Source organism: Leucopleurus acutus (genome assembly GCF_964270905.1).
Source record: "Leucopleurus acutus genome assembly, chromosome: 15".
NCBI classification, from domain to species: Eukaryota; Metazoa; Chordata; class Mammalia; order Artiodactyla; family Delphinidae; genus Leucopleurus; species Leucopleurus acutus.
The window spans coordinates 78,989,905-79,008,851 of record NC_139157.1 but is presented as its reverse complement, the minus strand read 5'-3'; the positions used below and the strand labels follow the sequence as shown (position 1 = coordinate 79,008,851).

General features: G+C 40.8%; 1 protein-coding gene across 1 annotated transcript in view; it reads left to right on the top strand.

Annotated features, from left to right (window-relative positions):
- CD109 (CD109 molecule) overlaps nt 1–18,947 on the top strand; it is a gene marked incomplete at its 5' end in the record, with an annotated part of 140,931 nt that overhangs the window by 99,832 nt on the left and 22,152 nt on the right. Inside the window, 8 exons of the mRNA XM_082855956.1 lie at nt 709–783; nt 1,341–1,398; nt 4,377–4,506; nt 5,414–5,531; nt 7,269–7,382; nt 8,999–9,217; nt 9,961–10,105; nt 12,761–12,937. Of these exons, the coding sequence (XP_082712082.1) occupies nt 709–783; nt 1,341–1,398; nt 4,377–4,506; nt 5,414–5,531; nt 7,269–7,382; nt 8,999–9,217; nt 9,961–10,105; nt 12,761–12,937 (1,036 nt within the window). The remainder of the gene's footprint in view (nt 1–708; nt 784–1,340; nt 1,399–4,376; nt 4,507–5,413; nt 5,532–7,268; nt 7,383–8,998; nt 9,218–9,960; nt 10,106–12,760; nt 12,938–18,947) is intronic.

Sequence of the window (18,947 nt, the reverse complement as noted above, 5' to 3'; positions counted from 1 at the left end):
AAAAATAATAAATTTATTTATTTATTTTTGGCTGCGTTGGGTCTTCATTGCTGTGTGCGGGGTTTCTCTAGTTGCAGCGAGCGGGGGCTACTTTTCGTTGTGGTGCGTGGACTTCTCATTGCGGTGGCTTCTCTTGTGGTGGAGCATGGGCTCTAGGTGCGCGGGCTTCAGTAGTTGTGGCACGCAGGCTCAGTAGTTGTGGCTCGTGGGCTCTAGAGTGCAGGCTCAGTAGCTGTGGCACACTGGCTTAGGTGCTCCATGGCATGTGGGATCTTCCTGGACCAAGGCTCGAACCTGTGTCCCCTGCATTGGCAGGCGGATTCTTAACCACTGTGCCACTAGGGAAGTCCCTAACTGACATAGTTTTAGAACTTATGTTAGCTATCCAATTGAACCCATTTATCTTTGTCAAAAGTATGAGTCATTTTTAATGCTGATCTCTACGTGTTGGTCTTGTCAACAAGCCCACACTTCTTAGGCATTCTGGATTGCTGAACAGAATAAAAATAAGTTTAAAAAAGAAGTGTAATTTTGGCTGTTTGAATTATGAACATGGCATTTACATATTCATTATTCCTCCATTTGTGTCATTTTCAAATTTGATAAGCATACGGGCTGTCTCTTACCTAAGGTATATATCAGAACTGTTGAGAGGGCAGAACACGTTGATACGAATGCATTCATTCCGTATATTTTATCTTTCCTTAGGTGGTCCATGAACTGGAACTTTATAACACAGGATATTATTTAGGCATGTTCATGAATTCTTTTGCAGTCTTTCAGGTATGTTTAGTTTGCTATAATTTGAAAAGATATTAATATATTTTACTGCTGCAAAGTTAATTTCAGAATTAATTATCTAAATTTTGAAATGTTAGCCTCTTATTAAATTTATTTAATTTAACCTTTTATTAAGTGTGTTATATAAGTGTAATTTGAAATGGAAAGATAGTCACCCTTCTAGTTTTAAAAGCAAATGAATAAATTCACCATTAGAGAAGTAATGGAATTTGTCATTATAATTTCTTTCTTTTATATCACTTTCCTTGACCTGGAAATGTCTCTTTCTTCATGTGAGAGAGCGTGTGTGTGTGTGTGTGTGTGTGTGTGTGTGTGTGTGTGTGTGTTTATATGTCTGTGTCTGGGTATGAGAGAGAGAATGTATACTCATGTATGTACCTAAACTCTCAAAAATAAGCAGGAGTTAAAAAAAAAGGGAACTACTTTCACATGCTACACAAAAACAAATGAGCAAGGGTGAGTTAGGAGTATGGGAGTCTGACAATTTAGAGGACATTTAAACTTTTATTTTAAAAGAAAATTAAAATTATTCTTTCTAGGAGTGTGGCCTCTGGGTGTTGACAGATGCAAACCTTGTGAAGGATTTCATTGATGTTTGTAAGTGAAATCTGACAAAGTGCTTTTAAAGTAATTAAGTCTTTCATCTCAAGTGTTTATAGTTACTTATGTAAGTATGACTACTTTCTGGCTGAACATGAATATTGTAATTTTCATTTTCTGTTCTCTTATCCTACAGTGTTTGCAGTTTAATGTACTTGAAAGTACATCTGGACCATGACATGGAGTGTTTTTCACCTCCTGTCTAGATATTTGTAATGAATGCTTTCCATTTGCTCTCTGTAATTTTTTGACATGGTTATATTTTTGGACATATTGGAAGATCTTATGCCTCCAATTTGTGTTGTAAACTGTGGTGTTATTTTGGAATCAGTTAAAAGGGGCAATGTAGTTTTGAAACATTTTTGTTCTCTAGCTTTTTATTGTTCACCTAGAAAATAGCCCAGATGTCATAAAGTGTGCTGTCAATACACACACACACACACACACGCACGCACGCACGCACTTGTCTCCTCAATCTGAGTTCTTTGCGGGCAGAGTCACATCTGTACATCCTAGTTCCCTGGATTGCTAAATAGAGTTGACCACCCAACTAATTAAAAGAAGTGTGCTTTTAGGAAGGAGTCGTAAAACATTTTGACTGAAGGAAATGTATAAATGAGGATGATTAATTCTAGAAGTTGTTCTCTTTTCTTTCAGGTAAAATCATATGAAATCATCTTGAAAGGCCACAGAACTATCATAGTCTCTATCCATGAATTCCCCATTTCTGGTACATGTTCCCAGTTAGTCCACACTAAGCCCCAGGCTCTCCAGCTTTGGGTTGTTGATTGACACCACAGGACACCTGACCCTCTGTTCTGAAGTTATGAGAATAATTTTATAGTCTTAAAGATTTTATGAAATCATTATGATCTCTATGTATTAAAGACACGTGGCACATTTAGCTTTCTTCATATAATCACCTACCCTAGGTGGCCTTCCAGACCAATCTATGCTTTTCCATTCTCTCTCTGTCACTCTCAGCTTTTACCCATCTTTGTTGATGTTTACTTATCGAATCCTGGTGCACACTGTAATACTCATTCTATTGTTAGTAATACTTATTGTAATCTTTACCTTTTCTGAGACCCTTCTACCTTTTCACTGTAACAGAAGAAGCCTGATACTCTTACCAGCATATTATGTTGCTAGAAACCTTCAAGTGATTGAATTCTTCCCTAGTCCCTTGTCCTTGCATGACACCTTTCCCATTAAACTCAACTCTGAAACACCCTGACTGTTTACCTTACCCCTGTTTCTGCACCCGGAGGCCCCCAAAATAACCTTAACTTTGATGTGTCACAAAGCATCACTTTTCCCTAATATGATTTGGCTGATATAGGAGCTCTTGAGTTGATATGATTCCACATCTCTGTTAATGAAATTATCATCTACCCACATGTCTGCATCAGAAACCTGGAACTCATCTTTAATTCTTTCCTCTCTCTGTCAGATGTGGAACAGCAGAGTGGTTAAGAAAGGAACTTGCCATGAAATACTTCTGACTTTGAATTCTGGCTTTATAATCCTGAGAAAATTCATTAAGGTCCCTAAACCTCAGGTTTCTCCCTGAATTAGAGGAATAATAATATTACCTATATTACAGGGTTGTTAGGAGGTTACATCCAAAAGGATGTAAAATGCGTAGCACATGTTTGGCACTCACAAGTCTGCAATTACCTATTGTCTTATCCCTCAGATCCAGTTTGTTCATTCATTATTCAGTACATGATATTAATTGCATGCCTGACGTGTAGGAGGCAATGGAGATTCCAGCTTGGTCTAGTGGGGCAAGCCAGCACACAGAGGAGTATGCTGAGGTACAGCCTGCCCGTGGGTGCACACAGAGGCCGTCCAGCTGAGAGGCAGAGCAGGGTCGTTTCTCAAGGCTGTCCTTCCTCTCCTCTCGCTCATCAGCATGCCTCCTTGGGTGCCGCGGGAGCCCCCTGTTTCTCCTGCCTCATTCCCCCAGCTCTAAACCACTGTTCACACTGAGACCAGAGTTACCATTATAAAACATGGGTTAGAGCGTGCTTCTAATTTGTTTCAAAACCTTCAGTAAGGCCATCATTACTTAAACGATCAGGTCCAAATCCTTCAGCGCGGGATAACTGATATTTAAAAGTCTGGACCCAAGCATTTGTTCTGTTCTCATTTTATGCCACTCTTCCCTAACACACATTGTCATAGTCCGGACATGCCTTTGTACTTAGCTTATTTTTTTTCTCTTGTATGAGATACTGTTTATCCGGAGGCGTAAGGAAATGGAATGCAGAAGACAGTGCAGAATGGGTTTTCTCCCCTAGCCATACCCTGTCCACTGTGCAGAGGCTGTAAAGTCACCTGTTCTCTGCACGGTGGACCCTTGGCCTATGTGCGCTATCACTCTCAGCATGTATTTGTCCGCCTCCTCTATAGACAATGGGTGGAGCTCATCACATTCATCTTGGTATCTTTGGTACCTTCTACAGTATGATTTTCTTTTTACACTTCATTTTGAAATAATTTTAGGCTTATAGAAAAGTTGAAAGAATAGAGATAGGTATGTCTATATGTCAGCCTGCCTCTTTTATAAGAAAGAAGCTAATAAACTGGATGATTTTAGCGTCTTGTGGATGGTGTAGCCAAAGGCAATCAGCACTGGGGATCTGAGAAGAGGAGAGTAGCAGAATTGGAGGTAACTTTAAAAATGTGATTTAAGTTATTTTTTAGCAGCTGAACTGTAAGTAGTTTTTCAGGTATTGGTTGTAGGGCCATCAAACTTTTTTTTTTTCCTGGCTCTTTCATAGTGGCCACGTGACTAGGGTAAGTCACGTGACTTCTGTGGGTCTCAGGTGCCTCTGTAAAACGAGAAGATTGGACAAGACAAACTCTAAAGGCCCCGTCAGCTGAGAGGTGCTGTGATTCTGTGGACTGGGTTTATGAACGTTGTCTACAGTGACTTTTTCCTAACAGTTGTCTGTGTTTATTTTTAGATGACCGTATAGCGTTTTTGGAGGAAAATGAAGGATACTTGGTAGATTTTCATGACTTTTCTTCGGGTAGCAGTCCACGTGTCAGAAAGCATTTTCCAGAGACTTGGATTTGGCTAGACACCAGCATGGGGTAAAAGTTTATAAAGTTCTTTGCCCGTATATATTTTGTTTGGCCTTAGTTTTAAGTAAGTTTTGCCCTGTTTCTGATGCTTAAATACAAACATAGAGTGATAAAGAACTGAATGGACCAAGAGTTTTTTTTAGAACGATATTTATTGTATTTAAATATAGTACTTAATAAAGCTTCATGTGAATTGTGGCAGTGAGAGTACCATCATGGAGAAGACTGGCCTTTTGCTAAGGAAGGGTGATTTTAACTTCCCTGAAGTCTTGTGGCTCTCATTGGGGAAAGATTGCTGAGAATTCCTTTGTTGCCTTGGGATGGGAAGCGCTCATGATTATTCCCCCTGCCTTGTGGCTCCTCATAAAACATCCCTGTGAGCCACAGGAAGTAGGGGTGTGGATGTTGAAAGGAATTCAGCTTAGCTGACAAACTCTGTGCTACCTGGCGTGATGACTGAGCAGGTGAATCATGAAATCTACACGTATCGCGAGTCCACTATTTACAGAAACTTGAAATAAGGCACAAGTCAAACCTCAGAAAACAAATAACAGGGTAGACAAGGATACAGAGGGAAACTTTCATGCATATTGAGAGAAACAAATTGGAGTTAAGTTTGAAAAAGTATATTATCTATACAAAATTTATGAAAAATGATGTTTATTCTGAAGATATAAACATTGTAGAAAGATTTTATTGGAATATGCATCAGTCTGCAGTGTTATGCCCTTATTATGACCTATTCCTTGAGAACTTCGGGTCTACTGTTTTAGGCTTAAATCTTAAAAAAAAATTTAGATATGTAAATGATTTGGAAAATTAAAATTCTTCCGAAACATGGTTTTAGGTTATGTTGGCCAATTTTGAAATGTGTCAGTTCTCGGTTTTGTGACTTTTATGTTTATCTTGGCTTCAGTTCCAGGACTTACCAAGAATTCGAAGTTACCGTACCTGATTCTATCACTTCTTGGGTTGCAACTGCTTTTGTGATCTCTGAGGATTTAGGTCTTGGACTAACAACTGCTCCAGTGGAGGTAGTATATTAAAGGGCTGCTGATAAATGGTACAGTGCCACGAAGCAAAGAAAGTGTCAGCTCCTCGATGGATTTAAAAAAAGTGATTGCTGACGATGTAGATCACAGTTTAGAGATTCCTTGGCCTTTCCTTCTTGTTTTTCATCTGCTTTACACTTTGGAATGTGAGCTGTATTAAACTGCTAAACGTGCTAGCTCTGTATTAAGATTTGGATACAAAGTTTATTATTGACTGAGTCCAACCCCTTCCAGAGGCCAAGAAGAGAGAGAACATTTCCGTGCATCCCTCTTTAAGGACAAGCAGAACTTCTCAAAATGTCCCCTAGCAAACATTTCTCCACAGCTCTTTGGTCAAATTACATCTCATGTCGCTTCCTAAACCCGTCACTGACAAGAGGAATGTAATGACCATGACTGGTCTTAGACCAGTAGCTTTCACCTCTGTCATACCTGAAGCCAGCTTTTTATAACAGCTATGCTTTTCATCCCTCTACCATCTATGCAAAATGAAATGCATAGAAAATATAATATAACTGCACACTCAATTTTAAAAAAATCAGTAAGGTGCCCTAAGTGAAATAGTGAGGAGAAATAAAAGGAAAGTAATGTATAATAAAATAATATACTTTTCAGTATGTAAGTGGCCAGGCCTAGTTGCACTAGAAGGCATAGTAACATATGTGAATATTTACACCGTGCATAGAATCACCCTATGTGTAACAGCTGCACATCCAGTTTGATATACGTGTATTGTTTTCGCAACTCAAAAACCTTGAGTGGTGCTGCCTGAGGTGATGTAAAGTTTTGAAATAGTGAACAAGTCTTGATAAAGTTACAAAACAAAGTATAGTTTCCTCTTGATTTACAAAATAGTTGTATATTGACAGATGTTTTGGGTTTATATATATGTTGGAATTAGTTGTAAGCCCAGGTCATTATAAGCAGGTACTTTATCTACATGAAGGGACATTCAAGAATCATGAGGGACACGGAACAATTCTTCCTTTTCTGGGACTGTCCTGAGCACGCAGACCTTCACCCACTAAGTGCCAAGAGCACCCTATGGTGACAGTCTGACACTTCCACAAATGTCCAGATAAACCTCTAAGCGGGGATTAGCTGCTGCCAGGGAGAAGCTCCGCCGATGCTATCAGAGCTGGGTGACCAATGAGGAAGCACGAGTATGTGTAGGTATATATTACAGGGTAGCAGGCAAACCATCATTTAGACTTTTCACATGAGTCTAAAACAGATGCTGTTTCATTTGGCCAGTGGCTTTAGAAGAAAAATGGTAGAATCAACTTGGCAGAGTAGAGGAAGAGAGACTTAGCTGTGGCCTCAGACATGCTGGGATCCAGTTCCGGCTCCTACACTTTGCAGCAGTGTGAATTTGTACCGGTTACAGAGATGTCTGAGCTTCAGATTTCTTTTCTGTAAAATAGGATCATAACACCTGCCTACATAGGTGTAATGACTAAATGAAATAATTTGTGTAAAGTCCCTGGTTCCTAGTAGCCATTTCATAAAATGTAGTGGTTACTGTGTTAAGTAACATAAATCAATGTGCCCGCGTTCGTTTGGGGCAGGTTGCTGTTTGCTTTCTGTTGGTAGGCAAGTGGACATTTCTATGTGAAGTTAGTTATAAGCGTCACAGGTTTTGTGAGATTTGCTTTTAATTGCGTAAAGCGTGAAGCACTTGGACTTGAATAAAATCTGTATTCATTGTGTTCTTTTCAGCTCCAGTCCTTCCAACCGTTTTTCATTTTTTTGAATCTTCCCTACTCTGTTATCAGAGGTGAAGAATTTGCTTTGGAAGTAACCATATTCAATTATTTAAAAGATGCCACTGAGGTAATATACTAATCATCATTTACACTTCAGGAAAAAATGAAGAAAACATGCGGGGATTGGGTTATGTAGTGTTTGGGCATCTAAGCATTCTATACATTTCTGGGAGATTGAAAAGAGCCATACTTTGCCCACAATTTCTTCTGCTTGTTAATGTCGAAGGATATTGCTAGCGTGCCCAGGCATCCTTGCCTTAATTTCTAGACAGGTTTTCTGCTTTAGTCTTGCAACTTCATCTCTGGCATGTCTTTCTCTTTCCTGCCCACCCCTGCATTTTCCCCCTACTCTCCTCCCACATCTACAATGTGTTGCCGCTTCTCACTGCTGTTCTGTGCTCACTGTAGGTGGCAAGAATTGATTCCTTTCAAGACCCGGTTTGAAACTAAGGTGTCTTTCCTGAGGAATCTCACCCATGCTGTTGTGCTTATCCCTGTGTTTATATTCTGTTTTCAAGGCTTTGTCTTTTGAGTCACGGCCCGGCCCGGTGTCTCCTTAGCCAGGTCAGTTCCCTGTAAGGCAGGGGTAGGACCACAGTTTGTACTGTGCCTGCAGCAGTGTTAACAAAATGATTTTTCCTCCTGGAGTAGGGAGGGATTGTAATTAACCTTATTACCTGAAAATGCCATAATCTCTTTAAGCACTATGTCTAGAGAGTAAACTTTCTTATTTTCTAATTTTCCTTTTATTTTTATTTTTTTTGGGGGTATGCGGGCCTCTCACTGTGTGGCCTCTCCCATTGCGGAGCACAGGCTCCGGATGCGCAGGCCCAGCGGCCATGGCTCACGGGCCCAGCCGCTGCGCGGCACGTGGGATCTTCCTGGACCGGGGCACGAACCCGTGTCCCCTGCATCGGCAGGCGGACTCTCAACCACTGCGCCACCAGGGAAGCCCTAATTTTACTTTTTAATCTTTTTAACATGGTCCAGTGTAAAGAGCAAAAGTCAGGAGGCCCACATTCAATGTCCAGGTCCTCCACTTACCAGCAAATAACTTAATTGCAGTTTACTCATCTGTCAGGTAGGAAATATTTTGAGAAACAGATGAGAAAATAAATGGGAAAACAATTCATAAAATCTAAGACCCAGAGAAATGGGATTCTTGATGAGCCTGGCAACTTTGACATATTTTCTGAAAGTTTGCAACCGACATGTGTTTCAGGACTAGTGTCTGAGTCATACTTTTCTTGGAATAATTTTAGCAGAGGCTCTCAATGAATGTAATAACATTTCATCCTGTTTGCCTCAGGCTTTTCTGATGGGACTAGTGTCCCAGGATGACTCAGATGAGTCAGGCTGGTGGCAGTACCATGACATGAAATAACCTTTTTGGGTACACCCTTACCACTCAGGCTTTGAAAAATGAGAGAATTTAATGTTAGTGGGAGTTTAATGTTAGAAATGGAACTGAAGAATGCCATTTCCCCACATGTCTTGAGGCAGATGGAGAAAGCATAGGAGAGAAACTAGGTTTTTCCTGACACCCTTTCACCCTCTCCTTGCCTGAACCTTTCTGTCTTATTTTTCTCTAGTTTCAGGCCTCATAGATTTATCTGCACTTAGAGCAACATTTTACTGGGGAGCAATTTATTATACAAGACCTTTGACGATTTTTTCTTCCAGGTTAAGGTAATCATTGAGAAAAGTGACACGTTTGACATTCTAATGGCTTCGAATGAAATAAATGTCACAGGACACCAGCAGACAGTTCTGGTTCCCAGTGAGGATGGGGCAACTGTTCTTTTCCCGGTCAGGCCAACACATCTGGGGGAAATGCCCATCACAGTCACAGCTGTTTCACCTGCTGCTTCTGATGCTGTCACCCAGAGGATTTTAGTGAAGGTGAATACTTGAAGTCTAAATAAATAGAATGGAAATATATAATTGAAAAGGCAACAGAAGGTGGTTTTTCTCTTGGTTAAATTTGTTTTCAAGACTGACTGGGTCATCTTTTCCACCCTCCTGGTAATGCCTAATGGTTTTCTCATCTGAATGTAAAAATATATCACGTATGTTTTTAAAGGTAATTGTCAACGTCTTCTTTAAATTTATAGTACGACTATAAGGCAAGTTACATTTACAGTCTGTGTGACATTGGGATCCTATTAAGTCATGCCAAGTTGATACGTAGATTTTGAATTTTGGAATTCCTCAGTACAGGTAGAAGAGGTTTTGGTAGGTTTTTACAGAGAAGACAGTATGCACAAAAAGACAACTCAGCACAGTAGATGATAAGCACTTGTGTTCCGGAGTAAGACAGCTCTGGGTTTCATCCCACCTTTGTCAAGGGTGCCTTTGCACAAGGTACTTAACCTCTGTCTTTGGATAATAAAAGGACCTACCTCAGAGGGTTTCTCAACACCTTTTCATCTTCTCCTTTATCATTTCCATTGCCATTCTATGAAATGTTTTGACTAATTTAATGAGAAGGGAAACATTTGTTAACAGATTTGAAGCAATAATCAAGACACTGTAGGTACTTACCTAACCATATACAGGCCAGATGATTGACTTATTATCTGCATGTAGTTCTCTGTAAACAGATGAGTAGGGACCATGTTAATTGTGTTCCTTTTTATCAACAGGCTGAAGGAATAGAAAAATCATATTCACAATCCATCTTATTAGACCTGACCGACAGCAAGCTACAAACTACCCTGAAAACTTTGAGTTTCTCCTTTCCTCCTCATATAGTGAGTGGTAGTGAGAGAGTTCAGATCACTGCAATTGGTAAGAACAGATTATATCACCATCGCTACTGGTTTATTTGTATATGATACTATATATTTTTCATTTATTTGTAGGTATATTTTCTTTTTTTAATTGCTTTTTAAAGTTGAAGTATAGTTGATTTACATTGTGTCAGGTATATAGCAAAGTGATTCAGTGATACATAGATGTATATATATTCTCTTTCAGATTCTTTTCTGAAAAAGAGTAGTTTATTACAAAATAGTTTATAGTTTATTACAAGATATTGAATATAGTTCCCTGTGCTACCAGTAGGTCCTTATTTAGGTGTATTTTCTTATTTAATCCTAACGAGAAGAAGTTGCGAAAAGTTTTTAGTTGGTGCCAACCACGGATTACAGTAGGAAGGCAAGTGAGATGTGTGTCCTGGACCAGTTCTTCTGTCTTCAAGGTGCGTGTGAATCCCCTGGGGAGCTTGTGTGAAGGCAGATTCTGGCTTGGTAGGCCTGGGGTGGGGCCTTGGATTCTGCATTTCTAACAAGCTCCCAGGTGATGCCGATGCTACTGGTGTGCAGACCACTCTTTTGAGTAGCCAGACCACGCTGTCGTATGGTGGTTCTGCCTCTGTGGCTCTCGACCACTGGTGAATATCCCTTTTGTGGAGCTTTGGAATACACAGATATCTGGGATCCACTCTCGAGCTGCTCAGTCAGCATCTCTTGGGCTGTGGCTAGGGCATGTATGTTTTGAAAAGGTTCCATGACTGCTTCTGGTAACCAGAGGTGGAGGACCACTGCCTCTAGCAGTTCCCTGTGCAGACACAAGTACCCTTTCCAGTTTGAAGCTACCCACTGACTAAGTCACCCTCTCCTAGTCACCTTCTGGTAACCCCAAAGTCCTTTCAACTATTAGACAGAGCTTCCACACAAATGGTTTATTTATGTGGTTGTGCTTTGCAAATAACTGAAAGAAATATTTAGATGAATGACATCTAAATATCGGGTTGGCCAAAAGGTTCATTAGGGTTTTTCTATAAGATGTTACAAAACTTTTTGGCCAACCCAATATTTAGATCTTTGAGGTGTCAGGACCTAAGGCACTTTTTCAGAGGTTCTTTTAAATCTCCCCTGCAAGTGTAATGCTTTTTTTTTTGTGTGGTACGCGGGCCTCTCACTGCTGTGGCCTCTCCCGTTGCGGAGCATAGGCTCCGGACGCGCAGGCTCAGCGGCCATGGCTCACGGGCCCAGCCGCTCCGCGGCACGTGGGACCTTCCCGGACCGGGGCACGAACCCGTGTCCCCTGCATCGGCAGGCGGACTCTCAACCACTGCGCCACCAGGGAAGCCCAGTAATGCTTTTTATTATAACCTCAAACAACCAGTTCCTCTAGAGAGGACTTTTTTGGGAGACTTAGATATAATTCTTAAAAAGAATTAAATAAGCTTTCTACTTAGGGGAATACATTCTGCCTAAGAACCTCCCACAGTGCCAGGATGCTGGGAGATGATGTGGTACACACGCGCACACACGGAGGGAAGAAGCCTTGAAGTTTAAGTGTGTACCATCACTCCTTATGTTGGAATGAGTCTGCTATTGTTACTGAAGTGCTCTGAGGTTTAACTTTAAAGCTTGATTTAGATAATGGTTTTTCAAGTGTTATTTTTATATGGTATTTATATATTAAAAAAAAACCTATTTGGTAGCCCAGATGTGTGAATATTAGCTTGCTTCTTTGGATTTTGAGAGTCTAAGTTTATGTTCACTTTGAATATTAAAAACATAAGCTACAGTAGTAATAAAAATAAAAAACATAACCTGCAGTGGTATTTATTTCTCTGTGTTAATATCTAAAGTTTGAGACATGATATGCTAGCATGGCGGCAGCCTACCCACCTGAAGATCTTCCTCTCTTTTTTGGATTCATTTTTTCTGGAGCAGATTTTTACTAGGTATTTGGACTTGGTAAGTTTCTAAAATAAACCACATTGACGAATATTCTTCTCTATACAGTTCAACCCTAGTGAGGTCAGAATTAGAACTCAGCCTTTACATTTCTAAATTCTTACTTATTTTCTTGAGTTATGGTGTTAGACTGTGGTTAGAGGAATGTGGGTAAGCGTGTGTTTTGTTTCACTCTATATTACTAACTTTGAAGCATATTTTTAACCCTTTTGATCCTGAGATTTATTGAAACGCTTATACTTGTTAGTTCTACTTTGTTGTTGATACATAGAGCACATTGAAAAATACCACCACCCTGCCCTGAAAAACATCGTTTCTCAAGAATTTGTACTGTATTAGTAAGGAAATCAGAATAAATTCTACTTATGTGAAGAATATTAATAATAAAACATTTCTTTCCCATGTAAGAACGATGGTTTCCTAATGCAATTCCTGACATTTCTGTTCAGAAATTTTATTTTAAACTTGTTTTTTGCTTATGTGTACTGTATCTTTGAGCTATAAGAGTCTCCTAATTTGTCACATAATCTACAATTTCAGTACCACTGTATTGTCATTTATTTGACCCGTCTTCCTAAAAGCTTGATGTAAAGTTTCTATAAATACTGTGCTCCACGCAGTGGAATAGTAATATGGCTTCAGATGCGTTCTGCCCTCAGTGGACACCTCTCTGCCACCAGGCGGTACAGTTACCGAGGATTTGCTGAATGTAATGAATATCTTGTGCTTTCAGGAGATATTCTTGGTTCTTCCGTCAGTGGCTTAGCCTCACTCATTCGAATGCCTTATGGCTGTGGCGAACAGAACATGATAAATTTTGCTCCAAATATTTACGTTTTGGATTACCTGACTAAAAAGACACAGCTGACTGAGAATTTAAAAGAAAAAGCCCTTTCATTTATGAGGCAAGGTAAGCATTTTAGAAACATACTTTGATTGTGTCTTTGCCCTGTGATTGTGGCACTAGATGGTGTGGAATGTGCTAGAAGTGTGAGCAGTGGGACGCTGCCGCCACTCGTCCTCAGCTCAGGGCTCACTGATTGCTGCTAAGATGTTTGTTAAGGATTTTGTTCCTGGAGGGGTTTGTATTTTCATAAGGGATCGGACATTTAAAGCCACTTAAAGATCTGAAGGAATGAGTATTCATTCCACATTTCTAGAGCATCACTTAGGGCCGGGGTCACTTCCAGTGCTGAGGAAGCAGGAGGTCAGGCCTTTCCTCCCAGGGAAGTCCCTGTTCAGTGGAGAAAGTCCACTGGTAAACACACGAGGCTTCCTGTGGTGGGGACCTTCTCAGCGCGTTTAACATTTCAAGTAGTTGGGGGGTTAGGAGAGAAGGGTGTGTATGGGGGCCCCTGCTGGCCACTCGGGAAACGCCACACCGGTGAGGACTCTGCCCTGGCTCCTGGAGAGGCTGATACTGTTTGCAGACGCCAGGCTCTGTGTCTACAAGTTGCTAATAACAACAGATAACATCGGTGGATGCTTACCGTGAGGCCGGCAGTGTTCTAAGCACCTTCCATAATATCTCACTTACTGGTCGCCATCAGTATATGCTTATCATCCTCTATTTTTACAGATGAAGCAACTCAGGCACAGAAAAGTTACCTAACTTGCTAGGGTCACATAGCAAGTGATGGCAGAGCTGGGATTTGAACTCACTCTCTGGCCCCAGAGTCCATGCTCTATCTGTGTCCATACTTAGGAGAAAATGGACAGTTGTGAGGCATTTTTAATAATAATGATGTAGACTTGATTTCCTCGAATATTCCAAGAGCCAGCCACCCAAAGTCACAGTTTGGAAGCTTTGTGCTTCCATTAGGGGACCTCTGGCAAGATCTCTGTGTGGCTGAGTTTCTCATTCTGCACAGTCTGGGGAACCTGCTGTCCATCAAACTGATAAAGATTAGAATGGTTCAGGCAATATAATAGGAAAATGCTTGTTCAGTATAATCTACAAATTGAATCAACACTTTCCACCCTAACTTTTAATTTTGTTTTATTTATTTATTTTTACAATGAATGGGTTAAATGCCAATAAGAGGCAAGCTGTTAGTGGTTTGGCTGACTTTTCCACAGTTAAGAATGAGAAAACTTAGTAAAGACATTATTTTAACGTGGGCTTTTTTTCTAGGTTCCCTCATTATCTTAAACTAAATTCTATGTAATAATGATAATAATGAACCCTATTTGTTGTACAAATGTTTTCATTTAATTCTCACAAAAACCCTTGGAGGTAGGGGTACTGTTATTATTTCCCTTTTGCAGATGAGGAAACCGAGGCACAGGGAGGCTAAATAACTTACCCATGGTTCCCCTGGTGGTCTGACTCTGTAGTCCATGCTCAGAACGCCATGAGATAGCGTTACTTTGCAACGTTCTTAGGTTGTTGGAAGCAATAGGGGAGGATGTAGGAGGAGTCGGAATTGGGCCAAGATGCTTCAGTGTGACCAAGGTGTAAGAGGTCTCAATGGGTGTTCTGATAAAATAGTAAGAGAGGACCATGGGTTCTGTAGGGAAGGAGAAACCAGACGTTAGAATCTGGGTGTCAGGTTAGACCAGAGGGAGCTGTAAGATGTTGGGTCCAAGGGGCTGAGCTGCAGTCAGTGTCCTGAGTGCCCCCTGGGCTAGGCTGGCAGACAAGGGCTGAGTGCAAGTAAGGGAGCTGCCAGTCGCCTGCTGTGTGGGAGGCCAGCGTTGGGATCAGGGCTGGGTGTGACCCGAGTTCTGCTGTGTAGTAGATAGTGGTATAGCTTCCCTCAGATTAGAGCCAGGCCCTGCAGGCATTTATGACATCTCAGGCCCAGGTCCTTAAGTCCTCTAGGAAATTCTCCAAGATCTAGCAATCGGTACTTTCTATACTGAGCTGCCCATTAAAAAGTATTCTCCTTTCTGCGTATGTTTGTGAATCAGTCATTTTTTTTTCAGTTTAGCTATTAATTTATTTAAAGAGAATGGTAAAAAATCAGATGTTTTATCATATTCGTAGAAAACATACGTTATTAATTTTTCAAGAAAAATGGTACTTATATACTAAGATATTTCCCCTGTGATTTCCAGGTACTCATGTCTTCATATAATGCATCTTTGCATGTCCTCTACCTGGAATGGTCTTCATGAACTGTGAACCATGTTTGCTTGATAAAATCTACTAATTATTAAAGTGAATCAGTCATATTTTAAGTATGTAAATACAAGAGCTGCTTTTTCTAGGTTTGGTTATAATTAAGTTTAAGCAGTGGTACCAGGGGCTCTGTTTGGTGTGGTGTGTGCCACGCTAAAATCAGGTGAGATCTTTGCACACTGCCATATATTTAAAGAGATGAGTAAAAAATATTTTCACAGTTTAATTCAGCACCTTTTTAAGACAAGATTCTGACTTGTATTTGAAATTTAGGTTGGCTAGTTTCAGGTAGGGAGTATGTAGGACCTAGACTGGTGCTTTATAACTTGATACACATCCTTTGGGACATTTTAGTAAAATAAAGTAAAATATTTTAGAAAATGCCATTGATTGCATATTTTATATGCTTTATGAACTATAAGGTTGGCTAATCAAATATCAATGCTTTAAAGAGACAGAATAAATTTTATAGTTTGAACCATTTAAGGAACAATAATTCATGCCTTAAAAATAATTTGAGTTTCTGTCCTAGACACTTTGCTCTGGGTTAGTAGATGCCCTAAAAAATGAACAGTCCAAATCCTCAGTATCTGTTTTCTTTAAAAGGAGCACTGGTCCCCAGGCCCATCCCGGCGAGGCAGGCGCCACCGTGCAATTTCAAAGCAGCCCTGCATTGCTTGGGAGGCTTCGTCACATTTGCTGGTTGGTAGAAGGCACGGAGCAGCCAGAGGGCAGAAAAAGCTTTGTGGCAGAATGAAGAGCACTGCAGCCGTGAGGTGGGCGATTCCCACCGGGGGAGAGGTAGAGCCGTGGTTACAGCACCGGCGGTGGAGACCATGAGGCCTGGGCTCTGAACCCTGCCTCCTGCTCTGGGCTGGTTTCCCCAGCCTCTTCTTTCCACCTATAAGACATGGGTAAATAAGTAGCCACTTCTTAGGGCTGTTTTGAAGACTAAATGAGGTATTTTAACACACAGTAAATGCCCAGGAACTGTCAGCTATAATATAGTTAGTGGCATCTAACTAGGGAGATAGGGTCTAAAGTCAGCAAGTAAATTCTGTCCATTCTACCTCTAAAAACAAGTGTGAAATTTCCCCACTCTCTCCATCCCAGGCTGACTGATCTACTCTGACTTGCCATTGCTGACCTGGCTACTCCAGCAGCTTCCTAAATAGACCCTTTGCCAATATACTCACCCTCCTTCAACACAGTCTCTGCATATTTTATAATAAAAGGGATCTTTTGATAATGTCAGAATCACATCACTTCCTTAACTTCTCCAGTGGGTTCCTCGCCTGGGCCTGCAAAGCCCTGAGCGGATGCCAGGCCCGGTCTGTCACCTCACCTGAAGCCGCCCCCCCAGGGCTCTGTCAGCCTGCGTCTGGCGTGCTCTCAGCTCCATGGCGCTGAGGGCCTTTCCACCTGTCCTGCCTGCTGGATACTCTCCCCCCACATCTTCCCAGGGCTGGTTCCTTCTCATCATCCAGGTGGTGTTTTCCTCAAAGTGGCCTTCCCTGACCTTTTAGCAGCTCTCACTTAAATTATTGCATCGTATATTCCTCATCACACTTAACAGTATTTAAAATGTTCTTGTTTTTCTGTTATGTGACTGTCTCCTGCCCTAGAAGGTAAGCGCCCTGACAGAGGGGACTGTGTTGAATCCCTTCTCCATGGGATCACCATATGGGCCCCTCAGTAAGTGCAGAACGGGTGAATGCATTCGTATCAATATTAACTTCTTTGGGCTTTAGGTTTGATCGTCCTAATGTGGAGATCGGGTCTAGAAGATCTCTCCGGTGTTTCCACGATGCATGGTTTTTTCTCTAAACACCAGAGTTTCTCCCTGGCTTTGGCACGTTTTCATGAGCTAGGAAATGTGACCTGAGGTTTCAACGTGTTACCTTTTGAGCTGGTGAAATGGCTGATGGGAATCAGTCCAATGAGCTCCTCAAAATGTATCTTTTCACATGCGGAACTAAATTATATTTCAAAGTAGTGGACAAAAACTTCTCAGTGTAATGATTTTCATTATGAAATCAGTGTCTCATTTCAGAGACTCTGTTTTTTCTTTTGCTATCACATTTGCCAAAGTTTTTTTTTTTTTTTCAAATATACTGTAATTGTTTTTATGTTTTTAAGGAATTAAAGTGGCTTTGGCGCAAGTCATGATTTATGTTACTTAAATGTCAGTTGTGAACAGCGCATGGTTTTCCTTAAATCATGCTTGGCCCAGGAGCCCAGTAACCTAACTTATTGTTTTTCTGGTCAAAACAATAGCTACATCATTGAATGAAGTGTCTTTCACTGAAAAAGAAAAATAGAACCGTAACATGGAAACTGTTTTTGACAAGGACTAGAAATCCCAGATCTGTTAATTGGAGATTTTAAACCACTTGTTTTTCTCAAATATTTAAATTGCAGTGCAGGCGGCTCAGTTTTTCAAGTAAGACTCAGACCAAACTTAGCTGAAAACACATTATATTTTCTCTATTGGAATAAAAACAGGAAAAAAGTAGGTTTCAGAATTCTGATGCTGCATCTGGCCATCACAAGAACGGCTAGAGGCAATAGTGAAGATGCTAAAAAAGAAAACGTTGGTGAAGTTCTCACTTTCCATTCATGTCAGAGAGAGTAAGGAAGTTGATAACAAATACTCTTCTTTTAGTACAGAGATACTTTTATCAGCTTTTAACCAGAGAAAGTGATTGGGCAGCCAATTTTACTTAATTTATTTGTATACAATTTTGACACTTGTGGTAAACTAAGTCAAATTATGTTTAGAATGTTAGTTTTCTGTGTGTTTCTATGAGTGCTACTTGCCTCTTTATTATGATAAATTGTAAATATTTTCCATTCATGGCTATTTCAAAGAAAATTCACCACCCACTAAGTATGTATCTTGTCTGACTCTTTATAAACAACATTTCATGAATCATTATTTTAAATTTTAGAAGTGTCTGTTAATTCTGATTATGCTGTTACTTTGTAACTCAGGAGCTATTCGTAAGACTATGAACTTGAAGGCAGTACTCTAATTTCCTCATAAACTTTTGGAGAAAACCATCTTTTTGCCTATCTCATCTATCACGATGCAGCCGAGGGTTCTCTAAAGATGCATGTCTGGCTTAAGACAAGGAAGGACTCCTCACAGGAGACCTACTTGGTTTGGGTTCCCTCCTGTTTTGCCCAGGGAGCAGAGCTGGAGGTTTGGATTTTCAGTTTCATCTAAACCAGCTCAGGAAATGTACTCATACCTGCAGACTGTGTCTGCAAGTCCCCTTCTCTGGGCTCGTTGCTCCTGGTGGAAGAACTGTGCTAATTGTTGATATTAATGGCAACTCTTGGAGGGCAGCCACCTGAAGGGTAATTTCCATAAACACTGATCTCATCTCCATGATCTCATCTCTCTGAAGGTTTTACAATAACTCATACTTGGAACTGCCATTGTTGATGTGATTCAGGGCCTTGGAGGCACTTGGTCCTCACCTGAGGTTGGTCCATCTTCCCACAGAAGTACCTCCTCTAGTGATGGAGGGACCTGGAGCTTCCCTTCCCTTCCCTTCCCTTCCCTCCCCTTCCCTCCCCTCCCCTCCCCTTCCCTTCCTCCTATATCAGATTGAGTTCACACGTAAGCTCTGCTACCTGGTAGATTTACTCCTGAGTTGGAAATTGAGGGAGAATGTCTTGGCCTCTTTTGCTCACTTCCTTTGTGAACATCAGAAAATTACTCTGCTTTTCTGTGATCCTTGACCAGCTCTGACAAAGGAAGAGATTATATGTTGCGTTTTCTTCAAGG